Source organism: Rousettus aegyptiacus, unplaced genomic scaffold (assembly GCF_014176215.1).
Source record: "Rousettus aegyptiacus isolate mRouAeg1 unplaced genomic scaffold, mRouAeg1.p scaffold_m13_p_8, whole genome shotgun sequence".
Classification (NCBI taxonomy): Eukaryota; Metazoa; Chordata; class Mammalia; order Chiroptera; family Pteropodidae; genus Rousettus; species Rousettus aegyptiacus.
The window spans coordinates 19,098,039-19,121,651 of record NW_023416311.1 but is presented as its reverse complement, the minus strand read 5'-3'; the positions used below and the strand labels follow the sequence as shown (position 1 = coordinate 19,121,651).

The 23,613-nt window shown below is 43.8% G+C and overlaps 2 protein-coding genes across 3 annotated transcripts; one reads left to right on the top strand and one right to left on the bottom strand.

Annotated features, from left to right (window-relative positions):
- The first annotated feature begins 1,592 nt into the window (after positions 1-1,592).
- On the top strand, positions 1,593-3,931 carry PYCARD (PYD and CARD domain containing). Its single transcript, XM_016132883.2, has 3 exons — positions 1,593-2,015; positions 2,246-2,302; positions 2,658-3,931. The coding sequence occupies exons 1-3, from the start codon at positions 1,745-1,747 to the stop codon at positions 2,912-2,914; spliced, it is 585 nt and encodes a 194-aa protein (XP_015988369.2). The 5' UTR covers positions 1,593-1,744; the 3' UTR covers positions 2,915-3,931.
- A 5,333-nt stretch (positions 3,932-9,264) lies between these two features.
- Positions 9,265-18,721, bottom strand: FUS (FUS RNA binding protein). Of its 2 annotated transcripts, none has more exons than XM_016132881.2 (15): positions 18,587-18,721; positions 17,208-17,232; positions 16,965-17,116; positions 16,080-16,221; positions 15,690-15,880; positions 15,263-15,479; positions 13,639-13,673; positions 12,062-12,094; positions 11,657-11,760; positions 11,160-11,289; positions 10,833-10,934; positions 10,570-10,693; positions 10,122-10,222; positions 9,856-10,003; positions 9,265-9,576 (listed from the first exon to the last, which is right to left on the bottom strand). In XM_016132881.2, the coding sequence occupies exons 1-15, from the start codon at positions 18,597-18,599 to the stop codon at positions 9,537-9,539; spliced, it is 1,557 nt and encodes a 518-aa protein (XP_015988367.2). In that variant the 5' UTR covers positions 18,600-18,721; the 3' UTR covers positions 9,265-9,536. The 2 variants fall into 2 exon arrangements, with proteins under 2 accessions (XP_015988367.2, XP_015988368.2); XM_016132882.2 differs by having other exon boundaries at positions 16,080-16,218.
- Between the last annotated feature and the right edge of the window lie 4,892 nt (positions 18,722-23,613).

Here is a 23,613-nt window from a genome sequence, read left to right as displayed (position 1 = left end):
TAGGGCCCTGCTACCCTTCTGGAAGATCTTGAATACAACATGCTTCAAGTAACACAGCCTCATTCATTTCATGTGGCAAATCTCTGAGTATCTCTCTGAGTATCTCTGAAGACTTGGCAATGAACAAAACAATGTCTCTGCATTCATAGAGGTCACATTCTGGTGGAGAGATAGATGCCCAATAAATGGATAAAAATGTAATATGTCAGGATTACATCACTAGAACGAATGGTGATTGTTAAGAGGGAAAAATGAAGGAAGGATTCCCAATACCCACCTAGGGAGGAGAGCCAGGATTCAAGTCCACAGTACTTCAGCTCCTAAAGGCTGCCTCTCTTTGAAGAGCTAATATGTAAGGTATACCTTCCAGTTACTGGTATCCTCCCTTGAGCCCCAAGGCTCATTAATTCATTCATTGACTCCACAAAGATTTATAGAGCACCTACTAAAGGCCAAGCACTGCTCTGGATGCTGTGGATATAACAATGACGTAAACAGGCATGATTTACAGACTAACAAGGAAAGGAAGACTGATGCTAAACAAACAGAATTAGTTACGATTTAGTCATACAATTGCTATGAGAGCTAAAAATAAATAGCAGATGTTATGAACTACTTTGGCAGGGACTCTAAACCTGATCTCCCTGAAGAAGTGACATTTAATTTGAAACCTAAAGTCTCAAGAGTTTGGCAGGCATAGAGTAAGGGAACAGATTTCCAAGTAGAGGGAACAGCAAGCATGTGCAAAGGTTTAAATAAGCAAATGAGTCTGGCACATCTGAGGAACTCAAGATGCCAGTGAGGTTGGAACTCAAGAGATGGAGGGAGAGCAGAGTGTGATGCAGACAAGGTTGGTGAGCTGCACAGGGACTAGACCAACAGGGCCTTCCCAGCCATGTTGAGTATGTACGTGAAGAATTCTGGGCACACTTTAGGCTCCAATCCCCAGTGTGCCACATCTCACCTGCTCTTCTGGGTCAAGTGCCCTGGGCCCAGAGCAGCTCTCCACCTGTGACTTTTCCTCCAGTAGAGAATTTTCTCAACCATTACAAGTGTCTCTTGTCATCACGTTCTAAGAAATTCAGCTCCTGGGACCAAATCCTGGCTCTCCCAGGGACATCTGGCTGTTTCAGGAGCCCATGTTACGTTGGGATATTTACTAAATGGATGAATATTAATCCCATTTTACAGATAAGGAAACAGGATCAGAAAGGTGGATCACAGCTACTCTCCACCCATTTTTTACACCTTTCTCCCTAGTAGGTAGAATTGGGGGAGCTACATGGTTCTGGCTGTTAACATTCTATAGTTCTAAGAAGCTATGATACATGCAAGAGGATGCTAAGGTTCAGGGAAATGTGGAGATTGCAAAGTCCTAGAATGGCAAGACTCTAAGCCTTGGCACTTCAGTAAACTGCGTTCCTGGTCTGTGCTAGCTAGTGCAGGCCTGGAGACACAGGCGCCACTCAGGAGCCTTTCTTCACCAGATCTCCCGGGTCCCGCCTTGTGGGCCAGCTGAAGGACAGAATCCTGTCCCCCGCCCCCTCTCCGCCCACCCCACCCACAATGGCAAGGGGACTGAGCCGAGAGACCTGGGTGGATGGGAGTAGTCGGAAGCAACGGGATGGTGCGGAGGCGGGAGTCAGAAGGCGGGGATCTACATGTCCCGCCCCGGAGCAGACTTCCTGGTTTGTGGACACTCCACGGTGAAGCAGCTATATAGCAACAGAGGAACCCCAGAGCCATGGGGAGCACGCGCGATGCCATCCTGGATGCGCTGGAGAACCTCACTGCGGACGAGCTCAAAAAATTCAAGCTGAAGCTGCTTTCAGTGCCGCTGCGCACCGGCTACGGGCGCATCCCGCGGGGGACGCTGCTGGCCATGGACGCCGTGGACCTCACCGACAAGCTCGTCAGCTACTACCTGGAGGCGTATGGGGCCGAACTCACGGCACTCGTGCTGCGCGAAATGGGTATGCAGCAGATAGCAGAGCAGCTGCAAATGACGTGCAAGGGTGAGCATGCCCCCTCCATGCCCTCCGCGATCCCCTCATCTGCACCCAACCCCCAAACTGAACACTTCCCTCTCAGACTCATCACTTCCTGTTGCTAAGCTAATTAAAGCTCCTCCTGCTGGGGAGACTTCCCACACTTCTCTTGACCTTGACTTCCAGACCAAGGGGCCCCAAATCCAAGAGCCTGAAGGTGAAAGGGAACGGGGACCACTTGACTTATTTCCTTCCAGGTTCTGGAGCCACACCAGCAGTGATCAAGGTCCCTCCTCAGACAGCAGCCATGCCAGGTGAGGGCCTCACACCCAACCCCACCTGCCTGGGCACCTCTCCAGCCCAGCAGCATCACAACCCGCTCAGCCTGTTGTCCCTCAGCCAGAAACACCAGGAGAGCAAGGCTGGGCCAACCCTTCCCACCCACTCACACACCTCGAGCCAAGCCTAGTTTGGGGGGTAAGAGAAGGGGACAGTTATATTCATCCGACCATGTTGTGTTGAGTGTTCTGAGGGGCTGCCACCTTGAGCCCCACCCCACAGTATGCATTCAGAACAATTTCTGAAGAGTGCAGAAAGTGCTTGGCAAGAACGGGCCCCAGCTCCCACCCTGGCACAGGCTCATCTGCTCTCCTCCCTCTTACCCCCCAGCACTGCACTTTGTCGACCAACACCGGGCAGCCCTCATCGCTCGGGTCACAGACGTGGATGGGGTGCTGGATGCGTTGTACGGGAAGGTTCTGTCAGAAGAGCAATACCAGGCAGTGAGGGCGGAAACCACCAATCCAACAAAGATGAGGAAGCTCTTTAGCTTTGCTCCAGCCTGGAACATGACCTGCAAGGATATGCTCCTTCAGGCCCTGAGAGACAGCCAACCTTTCCTGGTAGTTGACCTGGAGCAGAGCTGAGGTGGCTTCCCCAGAAGCAGCTGAAACTGCCAAAGGTTGTATGTGATAAATCAGTCTTTTTTTATATACAATATATGAAAAAACAGCTTGTACATGTGTTTTTCCTACTTCCAACCTGGAATACGTGCAAAGCTAAGGTACATGTCCAAATGCCACAGGCTCAGGTGACGCTCTACTCCACTGCCTGTTACTAGGGCAGCAGGTTCCCCAAATCTTCATCCTTCACCATTTGGTGGCTCTTCCAATGCTATCCCAGAGGGTCTGCCGTTGAGCCTATAGTTAGCCCTGTGGTCTAAAAGTTAAAATAGGTATGGTACAACAGGTCTGGAATTGTGGGGAGCCAGACTTATTAGAGGCATTTATGACATTCTTCGCCAACCTATGTAGCTTCTTTCACTTTTTCCATGGGGGGAAAAATCGTACAATTAGAGCAATTTTCAAAGGAAGAGACACTATTATCTAAACATTAGAAGACCACGAGCCATCAAATTCGATTCTAGAGTTCCTTTTGGCACTGGCACTGGCACTGACATCAGTAGGTTTAATTGCTCCTTCCCACCCCCTGGAGAAAGGTTATAGGTTACATCTTGCCCAGAAAACATGCAGACCACAAAAGCGAAACATTAGAAATTCTACTAGCTATTCCTTGATAGAATTTTTGCTTACGAAAAAATATTAGTTGACCCTTGAATATGAGACTGACCTCTTTCTCAATCTTAAAATAGTCAGCCCTCCACATTTGGGTGTTCCCAACCATGGAGGTGACCCTTGAACTCACATCTGAACTATGCAGATCAACTGAAAAAAACTCCTTACATAACTTGGACCTGAGCAGTTCAAACCCACATTGTCATTTCTCTCCCCAGGAAACATGTAAGCACCCTTTCCAGAGGCTGTTAGGGAACCAAGATCCTAGGACACGCTGAGTACACTTTGTACCCAAATTCCTACTCATCTTTGGGGGGGGGAAGCAGCAGTATGCAAAGAAACAGGAAGGCCCAGGGGTGGGGCCCTGGGTGTGACACAAGGGACCCAGGCATGAGGGTACAGATGATTCTGTGCCACTTATGATACACCAGCCCACAATGAACAAACTGCACAAAGAGTTCACTTTGAATACCCTCACCTAGATGACAATTAGCAAATGCAGTGTTTATTCCAACACACTTTAGGGGTATACATACGATCTCATTCTGATGGTCTAACATTTCCCTACTGTGACCTACTGGATCACCAAGAGAAAATAAGCGATATGTTACAGGAGAAAACTATCAAGCAGCTTAAAATGTGGCTGCTGTCAAGGCCAGTCACACAGTTCCCAAGGTTACTTGGTACTCCAAGCAAGCTGAGCTTCCTCAAAGTGGAAATTGGCCCTAACACCTCAGTATCCTGTGCCCTGGTCTTTAGCCAGCCACCCCATAAAATTCTGATCCTCCCCATTCCACCCTCACTCAACCTTCTTCTACCAAGTCTTCTTGAGTCTCCTAATTCAAGCCTTATTATTCAATCCTTTAGATGTGTTCAATTACGTGTTCTGCAAGGATCTTACCATTTCCAAAAGTGAACATGTCCTCCTTTAACCAACTCTGTATCTTAGGCATATGACAACAGCAGACTAACTAGAAAACAAATCTTATCATGTTTCGTATAGCCCAGATTTAATGTCTTGCTTTTCAACCTCACTGCCCCCACCTGGCTTGTGTCTAATGTCTTATCTGCCTCTGCTTTCAAGGGATCACATGATCAAAATTTACCCTGGAAAGTCTCACTTCTAACATTAGGATACCTAAACTCTCCTGGCCTTTAAAGGACCCCACATCCAACCTCTCTTTTTTCACATACCCAAAGATCCCAGCTACCCTATTTGCTCACACCCTATGCCCTACCATGCTGGCCTCTTATCTCTGAACACCTTGAAATCTTCTACCTGTCCTAGCATGCATGCCCTCAGCTGTGGTGTGAACTCTTCTGGGTTCCAGTGACAAACCATATTGTCATGATATATTTTCACATAGGACTGAGACTGAGCGCCATAAAAAGAAATCTTGTCAATCTCTGTACAAGTATCTTACATATAAAAAGTAACAAATTGCAGTTACTGTGCATCTCTAATTTTTTTAAAACTTTACAGGAACCTAATGATTTTCATGAGCTTAGGACACAGCTAACACTTCCTTGCACAACAAATAGCCTTAAAAAGAGATGCCACACTTAGCCCTAAGAGATGAAATACTGCCACATTTGTGACATGGATGGATCTCAAGATAATCATGCTAAGCGAAATAAGCCAGACAGAAAAAGTTGAGAATCACATGATATCATTTATATGTGGGATATAAACCTAAAAGCAACAAATGAACGGGACAGACTCATGGACAACAGACTAGTGGTTACGGTTAGGAAGGGAGAGGTGGGAGGTAGACAGGGTAAAAGGAGTCAAATATGTGGTGAAAGAAACCTAACTATGGGAGGTGAACACAAATGTAAATATATATGCCTTACTATTAAAGTTACAGCTGAAACTTACCAGATTTCGTTAACTGATGTCACCATAAAAAAAAAATAAAGATAAAAAAAAAACAAAGTGCAGATGTGAGGCCAAAGAAATGATTCTAAGGAACGACCCTATTTAAGTTAGAATTTTTTTCTTGGGGGCTTCCTTTTTCCCTTTTGTTTGGGGAAACAAAGAGGGGCACAGCAAGAGAACTCACATTTTTAAGTCTTCAAACACAGCACAATGGAGTGAAGGACACAGAGTACACAGCCAAAGGATAGAGACTCAATCAAGGCCAGTTTGTGCCTCAGCATCCCATAGCTCGTCACTTAACTGCAACTAGCTCACAGCAGGTCCACATTTCCAATCATCTCCAAGATATTTGTTCTTAGGTCCCCAGTGGGAACGGCATCTGAAACAATGTTTCTTGCTCCGATCTCTAAGCATCATAACATTAGGCCTGTACTGATCAGAATGAAAACCAAATGCAGCCCCAGCCTTCCATGAATGACGTTTTTTCAACTTCTACCTAGCTTTGTTTAGGTATAAAGTTTTATAAACTTCCCCTTCTCAGGGAAAGTAGAGGGCATTAGAAGAAAACGAGTATCTGCAAAACTTTACAGCACGGCTCCAAGTGAGCTGTTTGAACCAGCAGCATCGACATCAGAGCTTGTGCCCCACCTGGGCCTACACACTGAATTAGAGTCCACATACTAACAAAATTGCCTAATGATTCATATATATGTTCAGCTTACTTCTGTACAATGCTGAATAGAGGATTCAGCTCTGCCATCTCAGACTGAAGACAAGTTTGCAGAGGCCTTCCCACATGGGGATTTGCTTTTACTAAGCGAGACAGCTTTCCCCTCAAAATCTGGAAACACAAGAAAAAAAGCTGTCAGCCTGGACAGATCTCACCCTGAAGAGGATGCTATGTAGCCCTAGGAAGCTGTACTGAACAGCTGCAGGCAACCTGGGCAACTATGCGACACTGCCACCATGAGGTCTGTGTAGGGTACTACCTGGAAAGTTCAACTGCACCCTTCAAGGATTTCCCCATGCCCACCCCAACCACCTCCACTTAAATCTGCCTAAGCTTGGTTCCCCTAGAGCAGAGAATACTCAATCTTCAACCCAATAGTCCCAAGTTTCTTTCCTGTCTCCGGTTCCCAAACTGGTGGTTCTCAACTGTTCTTGAGAGAAAGCCCTTCTTTCTAGCACCATAGCCAAGATTTGGGGCTAAGGCCACAATCCAAACAGCTGAGAACACTATTTCCAGACTCAAACTCCTGCTCATGAGGTACACACACTTCTCGCACATATTCCTGCCTCAAGGTCAATGAGAATTTTAGATTCAATGGTCTCTAAAAACTTCTAATTGCTAACACCATATGGTTAACACCCAATAATTTCTCAAGCCCTAGTCAAATCTATTGCCAATATCCACTTGACACTACCTTCCTCAGTTCTTATATGCCAGTATCATGAACAAGGTAGTTTTTGTGGAAACTTTCTTCAAGTCTCAAATTATTTCAAAATAAAGTTAAAGATGAAAGGAAAGAGGCTAAGTACTGAGGGCCCAAAGGTAAGAAAGGGAACCTGAGTTCTGGGAGGAATGGATATAGATGGGACCCTCTCTTGAAAACTAGTGGAAAGTGAGATCTGGTTACAAAATCCATGGTGGATCACAGACTGCAAATGGAAAGAAATATGCCTAGGTGAAGATATCTCATAGGAACTGGACCCTATGACTTAACTACTGGTCAATCTACATATCGATGACATAACCTCAGCCCTGTATACAAGTTACTAAAATCCAGGTAGGAACAGCATGTGATGGTGAAAAGACTGAGCTAATCAGAGACCACAAGCAGCTCAGTAGCTCACCTCTCCCAACCCATGACCTTTCTTCCTACTGAAACCCAACCCAATACTAATTCAAAAAGCTAGATATCTAGTGCTTCAAGATTGTAGACTGTTTACAGTAATTCATTAATATATTCCTTAGACTCCAAAGGACCCGTCTAAAATCTTCACCAATTAAGAGAAATATGACTGGCTATTGCTGGCCTATTAAAAAGTACTGCAGTAAAGAATAGAGGGCCCAAAGTCCATGGATCTTATTTTCTCACCAGTGAGCTGGTAGCAGAACCAGCTTCTCAGAACCAACATTTCCTCTACTATTTGTCTTCATCCATTATCCTAAAAGGCCCTCAAACTGGATTTACCCACTGACTCCTGGAACCCTTCTTCCTTTTATTTAAGGACTAGTCAATGTCGCTGAAGACCATTGAAGGATGCAAATAAGAACTTATATACAAATACTCCCAAGTCAGTAATCAGGTCTCACAAGGAACTTCAACCTCCACCAGAGACCAAGGAATCACAACCAAACTCTAACACCAGAATCCTACTAGGTGAAGCAGAAACAAACTTCTCAGATACACGAATCAGGCCTTTTGAACCAAACATCATTTTAAGAAAGATGATTTTTCAAAAAATAAAATAAAAGAGGAAGCCTAACCACAGGAGGGAGAACTATTGCTATATCCTTGGCTCTGAGGGTTTCTCAAAGTGGACCAAGTTCAACAAGCCCCAATTCAAAGTACTGTCTGGAAAAATCTCAACCATTCTCAGCTTACTCTTAGTTATTGAGCACCACAATCTCTAGGCAGAATAAAGCAGCTAGCTATTCCCTTTTGACAAAGCCATAGCTTCCCTGTCTGAAGTCACCAGAGATGAGGATGAATAACTCTGGTCTAGAAAACACCTACAGCATACTTAACGATTTCAGCAAAGAAGGCACTTCGCAAACAGGGATCTGAAGCACTCTACAAGCCATGCTTCTGACGACAAAGTACCTTTTTTGCTGTTGGCTGTATTTTTCAGTTGTGTAACTAAAGTGCACGCTCGATTGGCAGGTACGAACAAGTTTCTACAACTCAAGACCTGGAAAATAAAAAAGATCTCTGAGGGTCAAAAATTGCACATACAATTGAGGAGCTGTTCTGAGGTTTTAACCCATTCTCTACCCTCTTTCCCCACCTCCAACACCGCCCCCTTGAAAGGGGAGGACTTTCCGTTCCCAATTATTAAAGCTCACTCAAGCCCCAAAATAGCAATGACCTCACCCTCCGTGCACATGCAGAATGAGACACACCCAGGTAGACCCAAGTCTCCCCACAGCAACTATCTACCCAAGCCCTACCACCTTCAAGAACATTAGGGTTCAGGGTCTTATCCTGAAATACAAGGTAATAATACCCCAACCTTCCCCCGCTTCTTACTATTTACTCCTCCCTCAAATTTAGCATCCTCTAAGATCTAAGGAAACGAATATTTGGAATGAATTTGTTCCCTTCAGAACAAAGGTTTCAGAATGTAATTAAGTCAGAATAGGACTCAATGCTGGCTCCACCATTTTCTGATTCCCAGAGCCACATAACCCATGCACTCTATTTTCTGTCTGTAAGGTGAGAGAGGCCACATAATTACTACAGTGAATGGGGGTACTCATGAGTAGGTGGCTCACTTACTCTACTTCATACAAAAGACTCAACTTGGTTAATTATGTGCTTTCCCCAAATTTGAATAGTGTCTCAAAGCAAACCTCATTTGTTTGAACCCTACCATTAGGAGTGTTCAAAGAACCAAAAGTCCTTAAAGATAAGGCTGCTATAAGTAGTAAACTAAGACCAGCATGTACATATGGTAAAAGAAAAACACCCATAGTTGGACAAATTTCAGGACATATCATATGATCTTCATTAACCCCATTGGTACATCCAACTTTGGCAATGACAGAAAAGTTTAATCTCTACTATCAAGGATACCACTTGACCTTTTCTCCCCTAGACCAAGTTATCAAACACTTTATTCCAGTTCCTCCTAATAGGAGAATCTAAAAGGAAAACTCACATTGCTGACCAGGACATCCTCTGCAGAGGCAGGGGAAGAGAAAAAAAATTTAACTAAAACGATGGTTTTTAATGGGAACCAGAGATATGGTTACAATTACATAGTCGGACACAAAAAAACCTGTGGGTGATCAGGAGTTGCAAGGTTACAAAATAATGAGAGTAACACTGGGTATAGAAGAAAAGCTGTTCCAGAACCTCAGTAGCCAGGCTAATATGGCCTCTCCCTGCGATCCTGTCTGTGGTCACCCCTGCAAGAAAGAGTTATCCATTAAGATTCAAATTACCAACCTCTCTACCCATACCACCCCCAAAACCCTTAGCCCAAGAAATATCTCATCTCTGAGTATAAATAAGTATGAATTTACAGATTCATTTCCTAAGATTTTTTCCTTTCCTCCTTCCCTGCTCACTACGGTTACAATCTCAGCTTCCAATACAGCCCTCAAAATGAAACTTTCTCAACAAAATCCTGGTATCCCATGACCTGCTGTTCAATTACTCTTACTTCAGTTTAGAGTCCTACTTACCTGGAGTCCATCTTGCCAGGGCCAAAGCCACCTCTGTCTCCACCACCCCGGCCCCCTCGGAAGCCCCCACGGTCCCCGCCTCGGCCTCGGTAGCCACCCCGATCATAGCCTCCTCTGCCACCACGACGATCATCTCCATAGCTACCCCCTAGGACAAAAGAAAAATATCATAGTCCCATAATCCCTACCTTCCCTCTAGCCTCCCTGCTTAAAATTAAGGGGTTTTTGATCCCAAATCTTTATTATCAGCTCTGACTCTTCCTTACCCATATGAGAGCCTCCTGGTCCCCCTCCTGGGCCATCTGGTTTAGGGGCCTTACACTGGTTGCATTCATTCCTCCAAGAGAAGTTCATGTTCTCACATGTACTGAGAAAAAGTAAAACAGTTTGTAGAGGTGAGAGATGTAGACAAGACCCGGAATTAAGAAAAGACTCCAATGACCCCAGATAGTGACAAAACTGAGGCCTGAGGCCTCAGAAAGGAAAAAGGCTTCCCAGGTGCAGAGCCAGGGACAAGAACTGCAAATTAGTGAACCCAATCCAATACTTTTCTCACTATAGTGACCTTACTTAGGAGGGAAGCTCTTGGCCATATCTGTGCCCATCAGTATGGCCTTGGCATTTACTAGTTTGGGAAACATACAACCCTACCATAACAAAGGGCACACATATATGATGATTGAGAAAAAAAATCAGTTTAAGTTTTTTACTCACGGATTAGGACACTTCCAGTCCCCAGCCCGCTGCTGTCCTCCACCACCTCCACCTCCACTGGGGAATCCTCCTCGGCCACCACCGCCACTGCCACCACCTCCATAGCCTCCACGGCCCATGGGTCCTAGTATAGACACAAATTAATAGGTCTAGTCCCTTTTCAAGTTTGGTTAACCTAACCTTCTCCACGTAAATCCTCACCATCCTCCCTCCCCTCTCTTCCCATCACCTCTTTATACTAGCATCAGGAAATAGCTCCTTACCTCCTCGCCCTCGGCCTCCACGACCATTGCCACCACCCCGATTGAAATCTGCTCGCCGAGTAGCAAATGAGACCTTGATAGGATTCCCAGAAAATTCTTTACCTAATGAAATAAAGATATAAAAAAGAAACTTTTTATTGAGACCTGCAAGTCCAAAAGCATTTTTGGTATAATCAACAAGACAAGACTCTGCCTTCCTGAAAAAGTTTATAATCTGATGAGAACTAAGCAAAAATGAAAACTATTTATGTAGTAAAGTGTTGGAAAACTCAAAGTACAGCCTGTTTCCCAAGGCTTGTTTGTCCTACCCCCCACCCCCATACATACCATCAAACCAGTCAATAGCTGCTTTAGCAGAAGGTGGGTCATCAAATGATACCGTTGCCTCTCCCTTCAGCTTGCCTGTTTCCCTGTCTGTGTACAGATTAATCATGGGCTGTCCTGTTTTCTTATTTGTCTGAAGAAAGCAACATGAGATAGTATCAGGCTTACAAGACAGATGTAGAGTACTACCCACCCTCCACCTTCCTTTCTCCAGAACCTAAGGCTTATAACCACTTCAGCTCTTCTCTTCCCAGTTACTATTTCCTATCTCACATGTAACTTGAAAGCCAATGACTATATTCTCTCACATCATATTAAAACATAAAGATTATAGACTGTAAATGCAAAGTTTAGGACATTCCTTTCTTGTATCAATTGTGCCTTTTTGTTACGTGATTTTAGAAAATAACATCTAATGTTCTTTACTTAACAAATTAAGCTGACAACCATCCAAAAGTCTGCAACACTGATAGAAAAGACCCACTCTGCTCCACAAGTACCTTAATAATACCAATCTGCTTAAAGTAATCAGCCACAGACTCAATTGTAACATTCTCGCCCAGACCTTGTACGAAGATGGTGTTGTTGTCTGAATTATCCTGTTCTGCTTGTGGAACGCAGAAAGAAATGTGAATTAAAGAGAGAAAATAAGCAAAGGTAACACAAATCAGTGACTCAATCTAACTTTAAAGAAAACACCTGACAATAAGCTTTCAAAATTATTGAGAAAACTATCAGTTACTGATATACACTCATGTATAAATCGCTGTTAACTATACCTAAACTCCCTTCATTCTCCTTATCTAATCTTGTTTTTCAGATTCTTTCAAGTTTCAAAAAACATCCAGAAAGTCTTGATACCACACTGTAGACATTTTTTTCATGCCACCTCTGGATTCACTCACCAGAGTCATGACGTGATCCCTGGTCCCGAGGGCCTTAAGTGACATGGGGGAACAAAAACAAAAAACAAAAAAACAAGGAAAGAAGTCGTTAGTCAATAGATACAAACAGACAAGGAAAAAAAAAATTAACACCAAATTCAAACTCTTGCAAAATATCAGGTACGTACTCACAGCCTCACTTTAAACCCTGCCCTGAATTGCGCGCCCAGAGAAAATCCTAGGCGTGGCTGGGTAAAACGACCCAGGACCCTTTCCTTAATATCTGTATTTACTTGTGTCCCCACAGGGACAACTCCACACATCTGGAAATGCTGCCTCGCCGGGCTCAGGCGGGGAAATGTCCTCAGCACAGATTGGGGGGAGGGGCAGACAGGCAGGAGGGAGACCCATTGAAGTTAATAAACCAAATCAGCATGGCCCTGTTCTCTCATCCCAGAGAGAAATGAGCCCACCACCAGCACTGTGATATGCATCCATCCAGTTTCTCCAGACTTTAACACCAAAAACACTTATTCCTTATGAAACAATTTTTAATTTCATCTTTAGAAACCATTCTTAAAACCATGTTGTTTCCCAAAATCACATGAAAATAGAAATACATACATAATAACTATTATATTTTTAAAGCACATCCCAGGGAACAGACCACAAATCTTATTTCCATAATGCAGCCTCTTTTTTTTTTCCAGAGACCACCTTTGACCAGTTTCTCCGAATTCACCATATATAAATATTGTACCCATATTAAACGACACCTAAATCATGAACCCAGGCCTTTAGCTTTATATGGTGAGACAAATCAAGAAACCTTTTGTTAACCAAACCAGAAAAGTTCCAGCTTACTAGGAGACTTCTCAAATTTGCCATTTCCCATGAATTCGGTTTGTGTCGTTTTAAGACCTGGTTATTTCCCATGAACAACTCATGCTCCCAACTTTTCTTGTAGTTCACATCTTCCTTCCCACAGCTAATTTCTATTTGCCCATCTGAGTAGAATTGAACTGACACCATTCAGTATTTTATACATATATATGCATGTATGTGCGTGTCTATGTGTGTGTATATATATACACACACGTATATAAATATATGTATATGTACACACACACACACACGAACTTCACCATCCTCAGAGCAGGGCAATTATTTCACATTCCTCTTCCAGAATTAAAATATTTGGAAATTGTCAGACACAAACACACACACGCGTACCTTGAACACACTTTCAAAAAGGATCCTAAAACAAAGCTAGTATGTGTTCCAGCACACACTCTAGTTTTTCATAATGGTGGTCACTAAGTGCCAGGTGTGGCAACACTCCTGTCAAGCCTACTGAACACCTCTGATTAACCTGGGTCAAACCAACTTGGTACAAGTAGACTGCTGAGTCTTACCCCTGCCTGCCACCAGGTTAGCACACATCTGGCAGCACGTGGCATCCTACCCCACCCCTTTCTGGAGGTGGTTCTGGACACTTCAAAACCTTTGACACTTAAAACACGCTAAGACATCTGCAAATGAACAATCAGACAAAGCATTGCTGGGAGTTGGGAATTTTGGAAACTCTGTTCACTTACCACCAAATTTATTGAAGCCACCACGGTCACTTCCGCTGGAGAAGACAAGTTAGAAGAAAGGACATGAAGCTTCCAACAGCTACAAAAGGGCGGGGTTTTTGTTTGTTTGTTTGTGTTTAATATTCCCCAAACAAGGGTATGTGCTTTGGAAAAAAGATACAAGTGGATACTAAAATACATTCCCCTTCCTGACCACCCCTTGCCTGACCTTTGAGCATGTCACACACACGTGTGCAATTTCTCAGACACAGTTTTTAAGAATTTCGCTTTAAAAGGTTATGTATCTACTTCCTCTGGAAAAAAATGACCCATTTTCCTTGGTTGTTCTTCCGATGTAGATGTTTTTTCCTCTTGTCGCAAGTGGCTGACAACCCAGCAGTTGGTTTAAAAACCCTACCCCCAATTTACCCAGAAGACATTTCACACCAGGCTGGGGTAGCCCTTCACACATTTTTGTGGTTTTTGCTTTAAAAGCAGCAAGCAGACCCAACCCCATTCCATAAAAAGTCAAAACCAAAGGCAGTTTCCCCTTAAAGCGAGACAAACTTAGCTAAACCCTATCCTAACTACTGAGCTGTTTTTGATATCTCCCAACCCCCGGGGTCACCCCTTCTACACTGCGAGAAGAGCGGAGTATTTTGCAATGTCACCTTTCATACCTGTGGCACATAAAATGCAGAGCAAGTTAACAGTCACATAACAATTGTTTTTTTTTTTTTAAAGTTTTGCATTAAACACACGCACACAAGAGTTTTCCTCACTTCTGTACGGTTTTTGAGATTGCCCCCTCCCACCTCTGAATACTTACCATATATATATACCCTCATTTGAATAAAATACTTTTTCCAAAAAAGGAACACAATGACATTCCTCCCCTTTTCAAGGGAGACAGATAAGATCCTTCAAATCATATTCACCAACAGATTTGATAACTGGTTTAACATCAAATCTAAGGTTTTACTTCAACTTCAACAGAAAAGGGAAAAAAGGTCCAGTTGGACAAGTAACCAGAAGGGACAGTGAAACAAATGGATGGGATACCACTGTCAAACATATTTTGTCCAAAAAGTCTACACACTTCATATAGCCCCACAAAAGCAACTCACAAACAAAATCATCACTGTCGTCAAATTACTGCAAATCAAGCTGGCGGATTCAAATGACTAGAGAATACAGTAAGAGTGGCCAATTCCTGGAAGCTAAAGTCATGTTAACCATTTAACAATTCCCTTAGAGATTCACAGGGGAATGCAAGTTAAGTTTCCCTATTACCAGGAGAGTGGGGATCCTTCAGTTTCCTTTGCAGAGAAAGAAGCCTTTACTTCCATGTTTCTTGCCTAAGATATCAATGACTCCAATTCATACATACCCATATATTTTTCCTTTTCCTTTGGAAATAGAAGTGTCAATACTCAAATCTCTATTCAGAGATTTGGGTGGGGATTCAGGCTCCCCAGTTCTCACAAAAATAAAATGGGGATGTAGGAAGAAACAATGCCCCCAAATCAAAATCTTCATAAATCCCTAAATAACCATGCACTAAGAGACTGGGCGTCAACAGAGATTCATGCAACCCACCACACTTCCCCACTAATATTACTCCCTGGCTCACAAAAACACCTACCCCATGCCGCCTCTGCCTCCACGGCCACCTCCACGACCTCTGGGTTCATAGCCACCACTGCTGCGGTTGTAACCACCACCACCGCCCCGGCCGCGGCCCCCTCGGTCCTGCTGGCCTCCCCCGTAGCCACTGCCGCCACCACCACTCTGGTCCTGATTGCCATAGCCGCCACCACTGCCGCCTCCACTCATGGGGGATTGATCTTGACCGTAGTTACCTACAAGAAAAGATACTTTAGAACCGGGGAAAAAATGTTGAAGTGGCATGGAACAACTTAACTACAGCAAAGAGTTAAGTGAACAGAAATAAAAGAACAGAACAAAAATATCAAAATTTTTAAGAACTCTTTTAGGATAAGGGTCAAACAAAATATAAATACATCCTTATCAAAGATAGGTATGAGAGAAAACTGAAGACACTTTCTCACCTCCACCACCCCCTCCGCCACCTCCACCGCTACTGTTGTACTGGTTCTGCTGTCCATAGCCCTGAGGAGGATTATAGGAGCTTTGCTGCTGTCCATAGCTTTGCTGTTGTCCACCATAGCCAGACTGCTGACCATAACCCCCACCCTGGGGCTGCCCATAGTTGCTGCTGCTCTGAGGACCGCTACCATAACTAAAGAAAAGAAAAAAGAATCATAATGCCAGCATGTCCAAAACTTACTTTTAGTATATATATCCCATTCTCTGAACTCTTAACCCAACAAAGATACCCCCACCATTATTCCTCATATGTGCTCCTACTGCTGGTCACAATATAATTCCTTACCAAGTCACCCCTAATCTTTCAGGCTTCCCCCACCACAACTCCTTACCTTCCCGAGGTGCTGCTAGGGGCTGGCTGCTGGCCATAGCCAGGGTAGGAGGACTGCTGCCCATAAGAAGATTGAGAACTCTGGCTGCCATAGCCACCCGCTGAGCCATATCCCTGGGGAGCTGGCTGAGTGCTATAGCCTGCTACAAAGAAAAGAGAAAGGAAGTCATAAAAACTACAAGAAAAAGCAGGAAATGAGTTGGGAAAAAACATTACACGTTACACCTAATGCTACCCATATAAGAAACGCCAGCCGTAGAAGCTACCTAGAAATCTTGTAACTCAGCAAACCAAAGAAGTTACCCTTCTCTTCTACCCTAAGGCTGATGTTCCAACTTGAGTTCCGAACTCCTCCCACCCATCCTAAAGCCACTCTCTCCAGGACCACCACTAACCACAGCCCAGAGACCACTATTCATTAACAGCATTGAAACCTGTTCCGTATGTGTGCAGGTGCCAAGTAGGACAATCCATTCCATACATTTCAAGATGTCGGGGCAAATTCTACCTTTCTGTGCACCACGTTACATATAATAGCCTGACTGTAAACATCTTATAAATCATTTTCTCCCTGTAAGTATGAAATGCCTGAAACGTTCTCCCTTTAGTGAATTGAATACTTCCCCCCACATTTCACTTTCATATTGAGGGAAATTGGGTTAAGTGCAGCATACGTAATAAAGTAAAAAGTCAAAGAAAATAAAAGGAAATAATTAGAAACCAATAAGTATTTTTGTTTGAAGGAACTCAAGACTCCAAGGAGTTTTAAGGTTTATAGACTGAATGAGAAAAAACATGAGTTTCAACATTCAGCACTGCTTAGGTTTAAGAAAAGCAACAACATTCGGAAAGTGAAAGAGGCGGTGACACACTTAAAGAAACTCACTGTTCTGGGTCTGTCCATAAGAACCATAGCTGCTCTGGCCATAGCCTGAGGTGTCCGGTGACTGGCTGTAACCGCTGTAACTCTGCTGTCCATAGGGCTGACTGCTCTGCTGGGAATAGCCCTGTCCAGGCTGGGTGGGGTAAGCCCCATAGCTGGAAAAGAGAAAACCAGTGCAATCAGGAAAAACTACCCTAGCAACCCTCAACCCTCTACAAACTCTGGAAGCCCAAAAAGGACACTCACCTTTGGGTTGCTTGTTGGGTATAGTCTGCAAAAGAAAAACACAATTACATCATCTTCCACAGTCCCTAAAAGTAGGACGAACATATGCACACACACAAGCAAATTTCTACACAGACCAAGAGACCGTTAAGTATCGGAAAAACAGTCTTGGTGGACAGCCGCAATTTTCCATTAATTCAACTGATATCATAAACACAAATTTACACACATCTCGTTTTTGTACCAACTCTATGAGGAAGGTATCACCATGAGCCAAGATACATGCTAAAATCAGAGTATTTAAGTGGGATGGGTTTTGCTAGAAGCAGGGGGCAGCAATATTTGGGATGAGGCCTCCACTGCCAACCAAACAATGTCTCCAAAGAGGTCATTCTTCACCTTTTGCCCAATCTTGGAGACCAGAAAAGTGGAGTTTTAGTGCATCAAAGTGCTGGCCTCAAGAAGCAAGTCAACTGGTACTCAAGTCCAAAGCCCTGCGGCTCCAAATGAATCCGTTTTCTCGTCACTTTGCCTTCCCCGGAGTTGTGGGGAAACTCGGCGAACCAAAGACAGCGAAAGGGCTTTTAAAATGCCACAATGAAGACACGCTAGCCAGATCAACTCCTCTCCTCCATAACTGTAAACGAGGCACTTCCCCCGCAGAAAAAGGCAAAAGATCCGGGAGAGGCTGCTCCTTTGGGTTCTCGCCTCAAAGAGGATAATTAGGCAGGAAAACGCTCGGGCCCAGTCCCCAAATCCTTTGAACAACCCCCAAGGATCCCCCATTACCACCATTAAGAAGGCGCGCGGCCCCGATTCCGAGCCTCCGTTCCCAGCCGCGTGGCAACCAAGGCGGGAATGCGGCAGTCTCGCCCCGTCCCGAAGGACAAAACAGATGTGGGGGTGAGGCCTACACCGGACGCACACCGCAGAGTCGCCTGCCGAGGGTCTCGCGACAAAAAGCAGGACCAACACGAGATGAGGAGGGTTCGCACCGCGAGAAAGGGGGTGGGGCCAGCAGAGCGCGTGCGCTCAAGGAGTGCCCGGATGCAGCACTGCGACAAAGCGGGTCTGAACGCAAGGCTGGAAATCGCGGGGGGGCGGGGGGGAGCTAGGGGAGGAGATACGGGAACCGAACATTTCCACCCGTGCCTCACGTTGCAAATCACCAAGAAGCGTGCCTCCTACACCTCACCTCAAAAAAAGGGACTGCGAAGGAAATACCTCCTAACCCCGCGAGAGGCTTCAGAGGAGCGAAACAAGATGGCGACATCGGCCTTCCCCTTCCACCCTTCTCAGCGGCTTCCCGCCACATTGGTACGAGAAGATCGTAACAATACTATCGCCGCCCGGGTCCCACTGAAAAACAAAAGCCCAGCAGTGCTCGCGCCCTTACATACCGTTTGAGGCCATGTCGGCGTACACGCGCAAAGGCCAACGCAAAATTAGCTTCCAAAACCGCAGAGCACGGACGCCTCGAGGACTGAACGCTCGCGCGGCTTGCGTCGAGGTTTATGTACGCCTCCCCGCCTACGTACCGCTGAGGACTGTTCCAAATGCGGAAGTAAAGGGAGAAGTACCACCAGACTCCTTCCACTCTTGGGAGCGTAAGGGGCCGACATAAGGAAAGCCTATTAACTAAGAATCTTCAAGTAATATAGATAATCATGTTTTTTTCTAACGAACTCCGATTTGCTCTGCAGGACGAGCCCACCTTCACCCCTAAAACAGCATAATGGTACGGCCTAATTAACCTCGGGGCGGGACGAGGGGCCCAGGACGTCAGGCGACTGAACTGTAGTCAAAGCCTGGAGTTCCGGGGTGGAACCGAAATTCCAAAGGCTCACGGGTTTCGCTGGGCCCGGCTTTTACTCAGGATTATGAGCTCTTGCGCTCCATTACCCTTCCTCTACAGAAGATGCATCGTTTCTCCGGCGTCAACCTCCCTTTCTTGCTCTAACATTTGTTTCTCCCCTGACTACACACTTCGACCCCCTCTGTCCCTGCGTCTCGGATTTCACTTAATGATTTAAAGGATTTAGACGTTTCCTTAGTCCTCACCAGGATTTGTGGATTGTAACGTTTGACCTGAATGAAAGCTTGGAGTTTAGTCTGGACTCCTGGATTCTAGACTAATCTAGCACAAATCCTGGATTATAGACTGATCTAGCACAAATTGCCCACCATAACCTAAAAGGCTTTGCCCCTGACTAGCCATGGGACGGGAAAGCCCACGCCATCTGGACCTCAGTTGAGAGATTACGGGTCTCCCAGTCTTTTATTGATAAAGAGCTACTTTTTATTTTCTTGAAGCCCTACCAAGGAATCAATGTGGAGATCCAGTCATAACATATTTGTATAGGGCCTAAGTGGTCTCAAAATGTACAAGTTGCTTTTCCATCACAATCTTATGAAGAAAGTAAAGGTATTTTATATGTAGATAGGCCAAGTAGTTTAGGGTCAGGGGTCCTGATTCGAATCCAGGCCTATGTGGCTGCAAAATACTTTTTCTTGGTTATATAAACACTTAACAGTGTTTTGAAGCCTATTCACTCCCTGTGAGAGCAAGAACAAAAACTGAAATTCAAATTAACCTGCAACTTGCACCAAAATCAGTCTTACCTGGAGAAGGAAATTTGAACATTGAGTAAAACAAGACAAAGGACATTATTCCTGGTACACGTACATGCAGATTTTCTTTCCCAGCTTGCCTTTGACCTGAGTTCCAAAAGTTCCTTTGTTGGTTAAACGTGTTTTCCTAAAGAAACAATTCAGGTCTATGCCCTAGGACTGACCACAAACTTCTACTAAACCCCTGATGTAGATCTTGATGGCTTTTGAACATCCCCACCCCCCTTGGGAGAGCAGTGTGACACTGGGGTGAGGGCAAAAGGATGTCCACTCATTCATTCATTCATTCTACAAACATTAAGTATCTACAGTGTTTCAAGCACTGTTCTGGGCACGGAGGAGGCACTAATGTACAAAACAAATGAAGAAATTTAATAACAGCCAACATTTAATAATAATATATGTTAAATATATAACATTTATAATAGTGTAACAATTTCATAAGTCTTCCTAAGTATCAGGCACTGTTTTGTGTGCTTTGAGTATAACTTGTTTAATCTCATTCTTCACAATAAAAGTTTGATTGAGGAGTATATTTGACAGATGAGCAAATAGGCACAGAAAGGTCAAATCTGTCTCCAGGGCTACACAGAAAGTGGCAAAGTCAGGTTCCCAACCCAGGAAACCTGGCTCAGAGTTCCTGCCCTTAGCCCCTATACTTCAACAAACATTGCTTAAGCACTGCATAATATGTACCAAAGCGTGGGGCAGACCTGGAGAGAAGTATTAAAAGGATATAGTCCCCCAGTGGATGTGATGTGGGTAAGACCCACAGACCCCAAAGTATACTTGAATCAAATGTGGCAAGTGCTGTAGTGTGGAATCAAGGACTCTGAAAACTCTGCTGGAAAAGCAAGTCATGCCTCCACTGAAGGGGAAAGAGGTGTCACACTGAAGCCAGGCCTTACAAGATAAGTAGGAGTTCACAGAGCAGTGAGAAGAAAAGGTGTAACAGAAGGAATGGCAAAGACAAAGACATGGGTGAGGAAGGGCACTCATGGAGCAGAGCGGCAGGGACTAACAGGCTCAAATCATAACCTCTGAAAGGTTTTTCTGGGCTTATCTCAGTGTCACATAACATAGAGTCCTCTCACTTCCCCCTTAAAAGTCTCCTTACATGACATACCTGCACCCTATCCTCCCATCTTTCCCACTATCGATATGTCTCCTTCTTCATTCTCTTCCTCTACTCACCCTATAGATAGCAGTGCTCTCCAAGGTTCTGTCTTCAGTCTTCTTTGCTTCTCCCTTGAGATCCAAGGCCCCAACTATGGCCTGGTATGAAATACAGCCTGCGGACAACTTCTGTGGAGCCTAAATGTTTTTTCTTTCCTTTCATAATTGAGATTTTATTAATTATTTTGAGGATAAGTAAACAAACATTTCAATCAGTACACAATTCTTAACATATGTGCCAAATACTTAAAAAGTCATATAGCTGTGATTCTTCTCGAAACAAGTTACTCTACTGACTTTGCAGCTTAAAATTTGGAGGCTAATTTTCCTTACTAGAATATCAAATACCAGTATCTTCAAATGTTGACATGCTTTTACATCAAAGTCCCACTAAGTAATGGTTTAATATCATATATACTACATAATCAAATTTTCGATCTTTCACAGCACATTAACAAAGTTACTAGGAAAACTGGACTACCAGCACTAAAGATGTTACAAAATTCTGACAGGGAGAGCCAAGATCAAGGAGTGATTTTCTTTTGGAAAAGATTCTACCAAAAACGTAGGAATAAAAGTAATTTAAAATATTCAAGACATATTAAATGCACACCTGACACCCAATTGCCATTTAGTATGCTTTGTGTTATAGGATATAAGAAATACCCCACCTATGGAATGTTAAGCTGGCACTCAAGATAATCAAAGCTTTCCATATTCAAAATCCCACTATTTTCTGATTGTACCAAAAAATAAACAACTAGTAAATGATTGCACCTCTTTAAAAAAAAAATTTACACTTAAAAAAAAAAAAGATGAGGTAGAATTCTCTGACTTAAACATGTTTGTAGAACTAGCAAAAAACTTGCATTTACAAAATAGTTGATAAAAATACTCTGGGTTGTACAAGTAGGGAAACAGGGACCATTGATTAGACATAGTAGTTTCTCTGTTTTCTGCAGGTAAACTTTTAGTTTCTTGGTTAGCCACTTTGCTCCCCTTTTCCCTTTTGTTTGCACTTTTTTGTCTAAAGATTTATTCTTTCCTGCCGTCTTTTTTGACTTCATTTCCACTTTTGCAAGAGCAGGCTTAGCTGACAACTTCCCATACTAGGCTCCTCCTTTGCTGCCCCCTGGGTGGAACTGACCTTACTTTTGGGCACCACAGCCGGGGAGCAGGCGCCAGCTGGGTACTTTCTGGCAGGGGCCCGTGAGAACCTTTGAAAAGCTGGGCTCATCTTCAGCCATACCACCCTGAATATGCCGGATCTCGTCTGATCTCAGAAGCTAAGCAGGGTTGGGCCTGGTTAGTACTTAGATGGGAAAAGCTGGGCTCCTTGGCAGGTGATGCTGCTCCAGTCGCCGGGGCTGCTGGGACCAGTGACATGGGCAGTGGGAGAACCCGCCTACATGTTATTTTTAATTTTTTAACTGGTTGCCCACACTAGAAATAGGACAAAAATCCAAACCTCTGGCTTTTCTTGAAAATTGGAGGCTCCGGCTATCCTGGGCCCAGTTTTCCAGAAGGCTACGGTCAGCTGCAGCAAGAAGATGCTGGGACATGTGCTTACAGTTCACCAGTCTCCCTTATGCTCTAATATTTCTCTCACAGAAGCCAGTGTCAATTGCCATTTATATCAAGTGTTTAATGCAGTTTTTCTTAGAGCAGAGTTAAAAGCAATAGAAAATATTTCTTCCTTTCGAACATAGGAAAACAAAAGCAGGCCCTAGTTTTCAAGCCTCCAGCTGGTCCCTGGAGGCAGTTGGGTCTGTGATCAGTTCCCAGGTTAGGGGTTTCTTAACTTCCTTTCGTGCCAAAGACTAATAAAGTCTGTGGACCACTTCTTAGAATAATATTTTTAAATGTATAAAACGAACTGTATGGATACAGAGGAAACCAATTAAATGAAAACATAGTTATCAAAATATTTCTTAAAAACATCTTTTTAATCAAATATACCAAATATAATGACTATCTTAATTTTGAAGTAGAGTAGAATGTAAAAAAAAGTTTTAAGATACCTGCAACACTGCAATGTAATATGAAAATTTTCTTTGGTGACAGAACTTCAGAAACTGCTGTGATTTGTTGCCTATAGATATCATATTGAGAAAAATGCTAAATGTCAATTGGAAGTTAGTGAAAATGTACGTTGTCCTTCCTTATTCACAAGGGACGCCTTACAAGACCCCCAGTGGATGCCTGAAACCACATATAGTACTGAACCCTACATATCCTATATTTTTTCCTATATACACTGTTAAAAAGAAAACCACAGGCCAAAAATGGCATCGCTCACACTAAAGCCCATGATATAAACCTAGATTTAATACCTGCTTTAATTGCTGTTTCAGCCTCTCCAAGAAACAGTATCTTACATTATCTTAATCAACCATCTGGAATTTTCTGGTCAATGCCAATGAAGTAATGTCAAGAGGGCCTTCTCTATCCCCCATCCTCCATAGAAGGAAGAGGGAATCTGCATGATAACAATGTTTCCTTTCTCTCCTCTCCTCCCCACCCCTGCCCCCCCCACCACGCCAAAAAAAAAAAAAAAAAAAGATGCCCTGCCCCAAAATAATTATTTTCTTTTTTAAAAAAAATTATGTGTTATTATTTA

Coding starts and splice junctions, on each gene's coding strand:
- PYCARD (XM_016132883.2), top strand. CDS start 1,745: ATGGGGAGCACGCGCGATGCCATCCTGGATGCGCTGGAGAACCTCACT. Junction 2,016..2,245: donor GCTGCAAATGACGTGCAAGG/GTGAGCATGCCC, acceptor ATTTCCTTCCAG/GTTCTGGAGCCACACCAGCA. Junction 2,303..2,657: donor TCAGACAGCAGCCATGCCAG/GTGAGGGCCTCA, acceptor CTTACCCCCCAG/CACTGCACTTTGTCGACCAA.
- FUS (XM_016132881.2), bottom strand. Junction 17,117..17,207: donor ACCCAACAAGCAACCCAAAG/GTGAGTGTCCTT, acceptor TCTCTTTTCCAG/CTATGGGGCTTACCCCACCC. Junction 9,577..9,855: donor CCTGGCAAGATGGACTCCAG/GTAAGTAGGACT, acceptor TCTTTCTTGCAG/GGGTGACCACAGACAGGATC.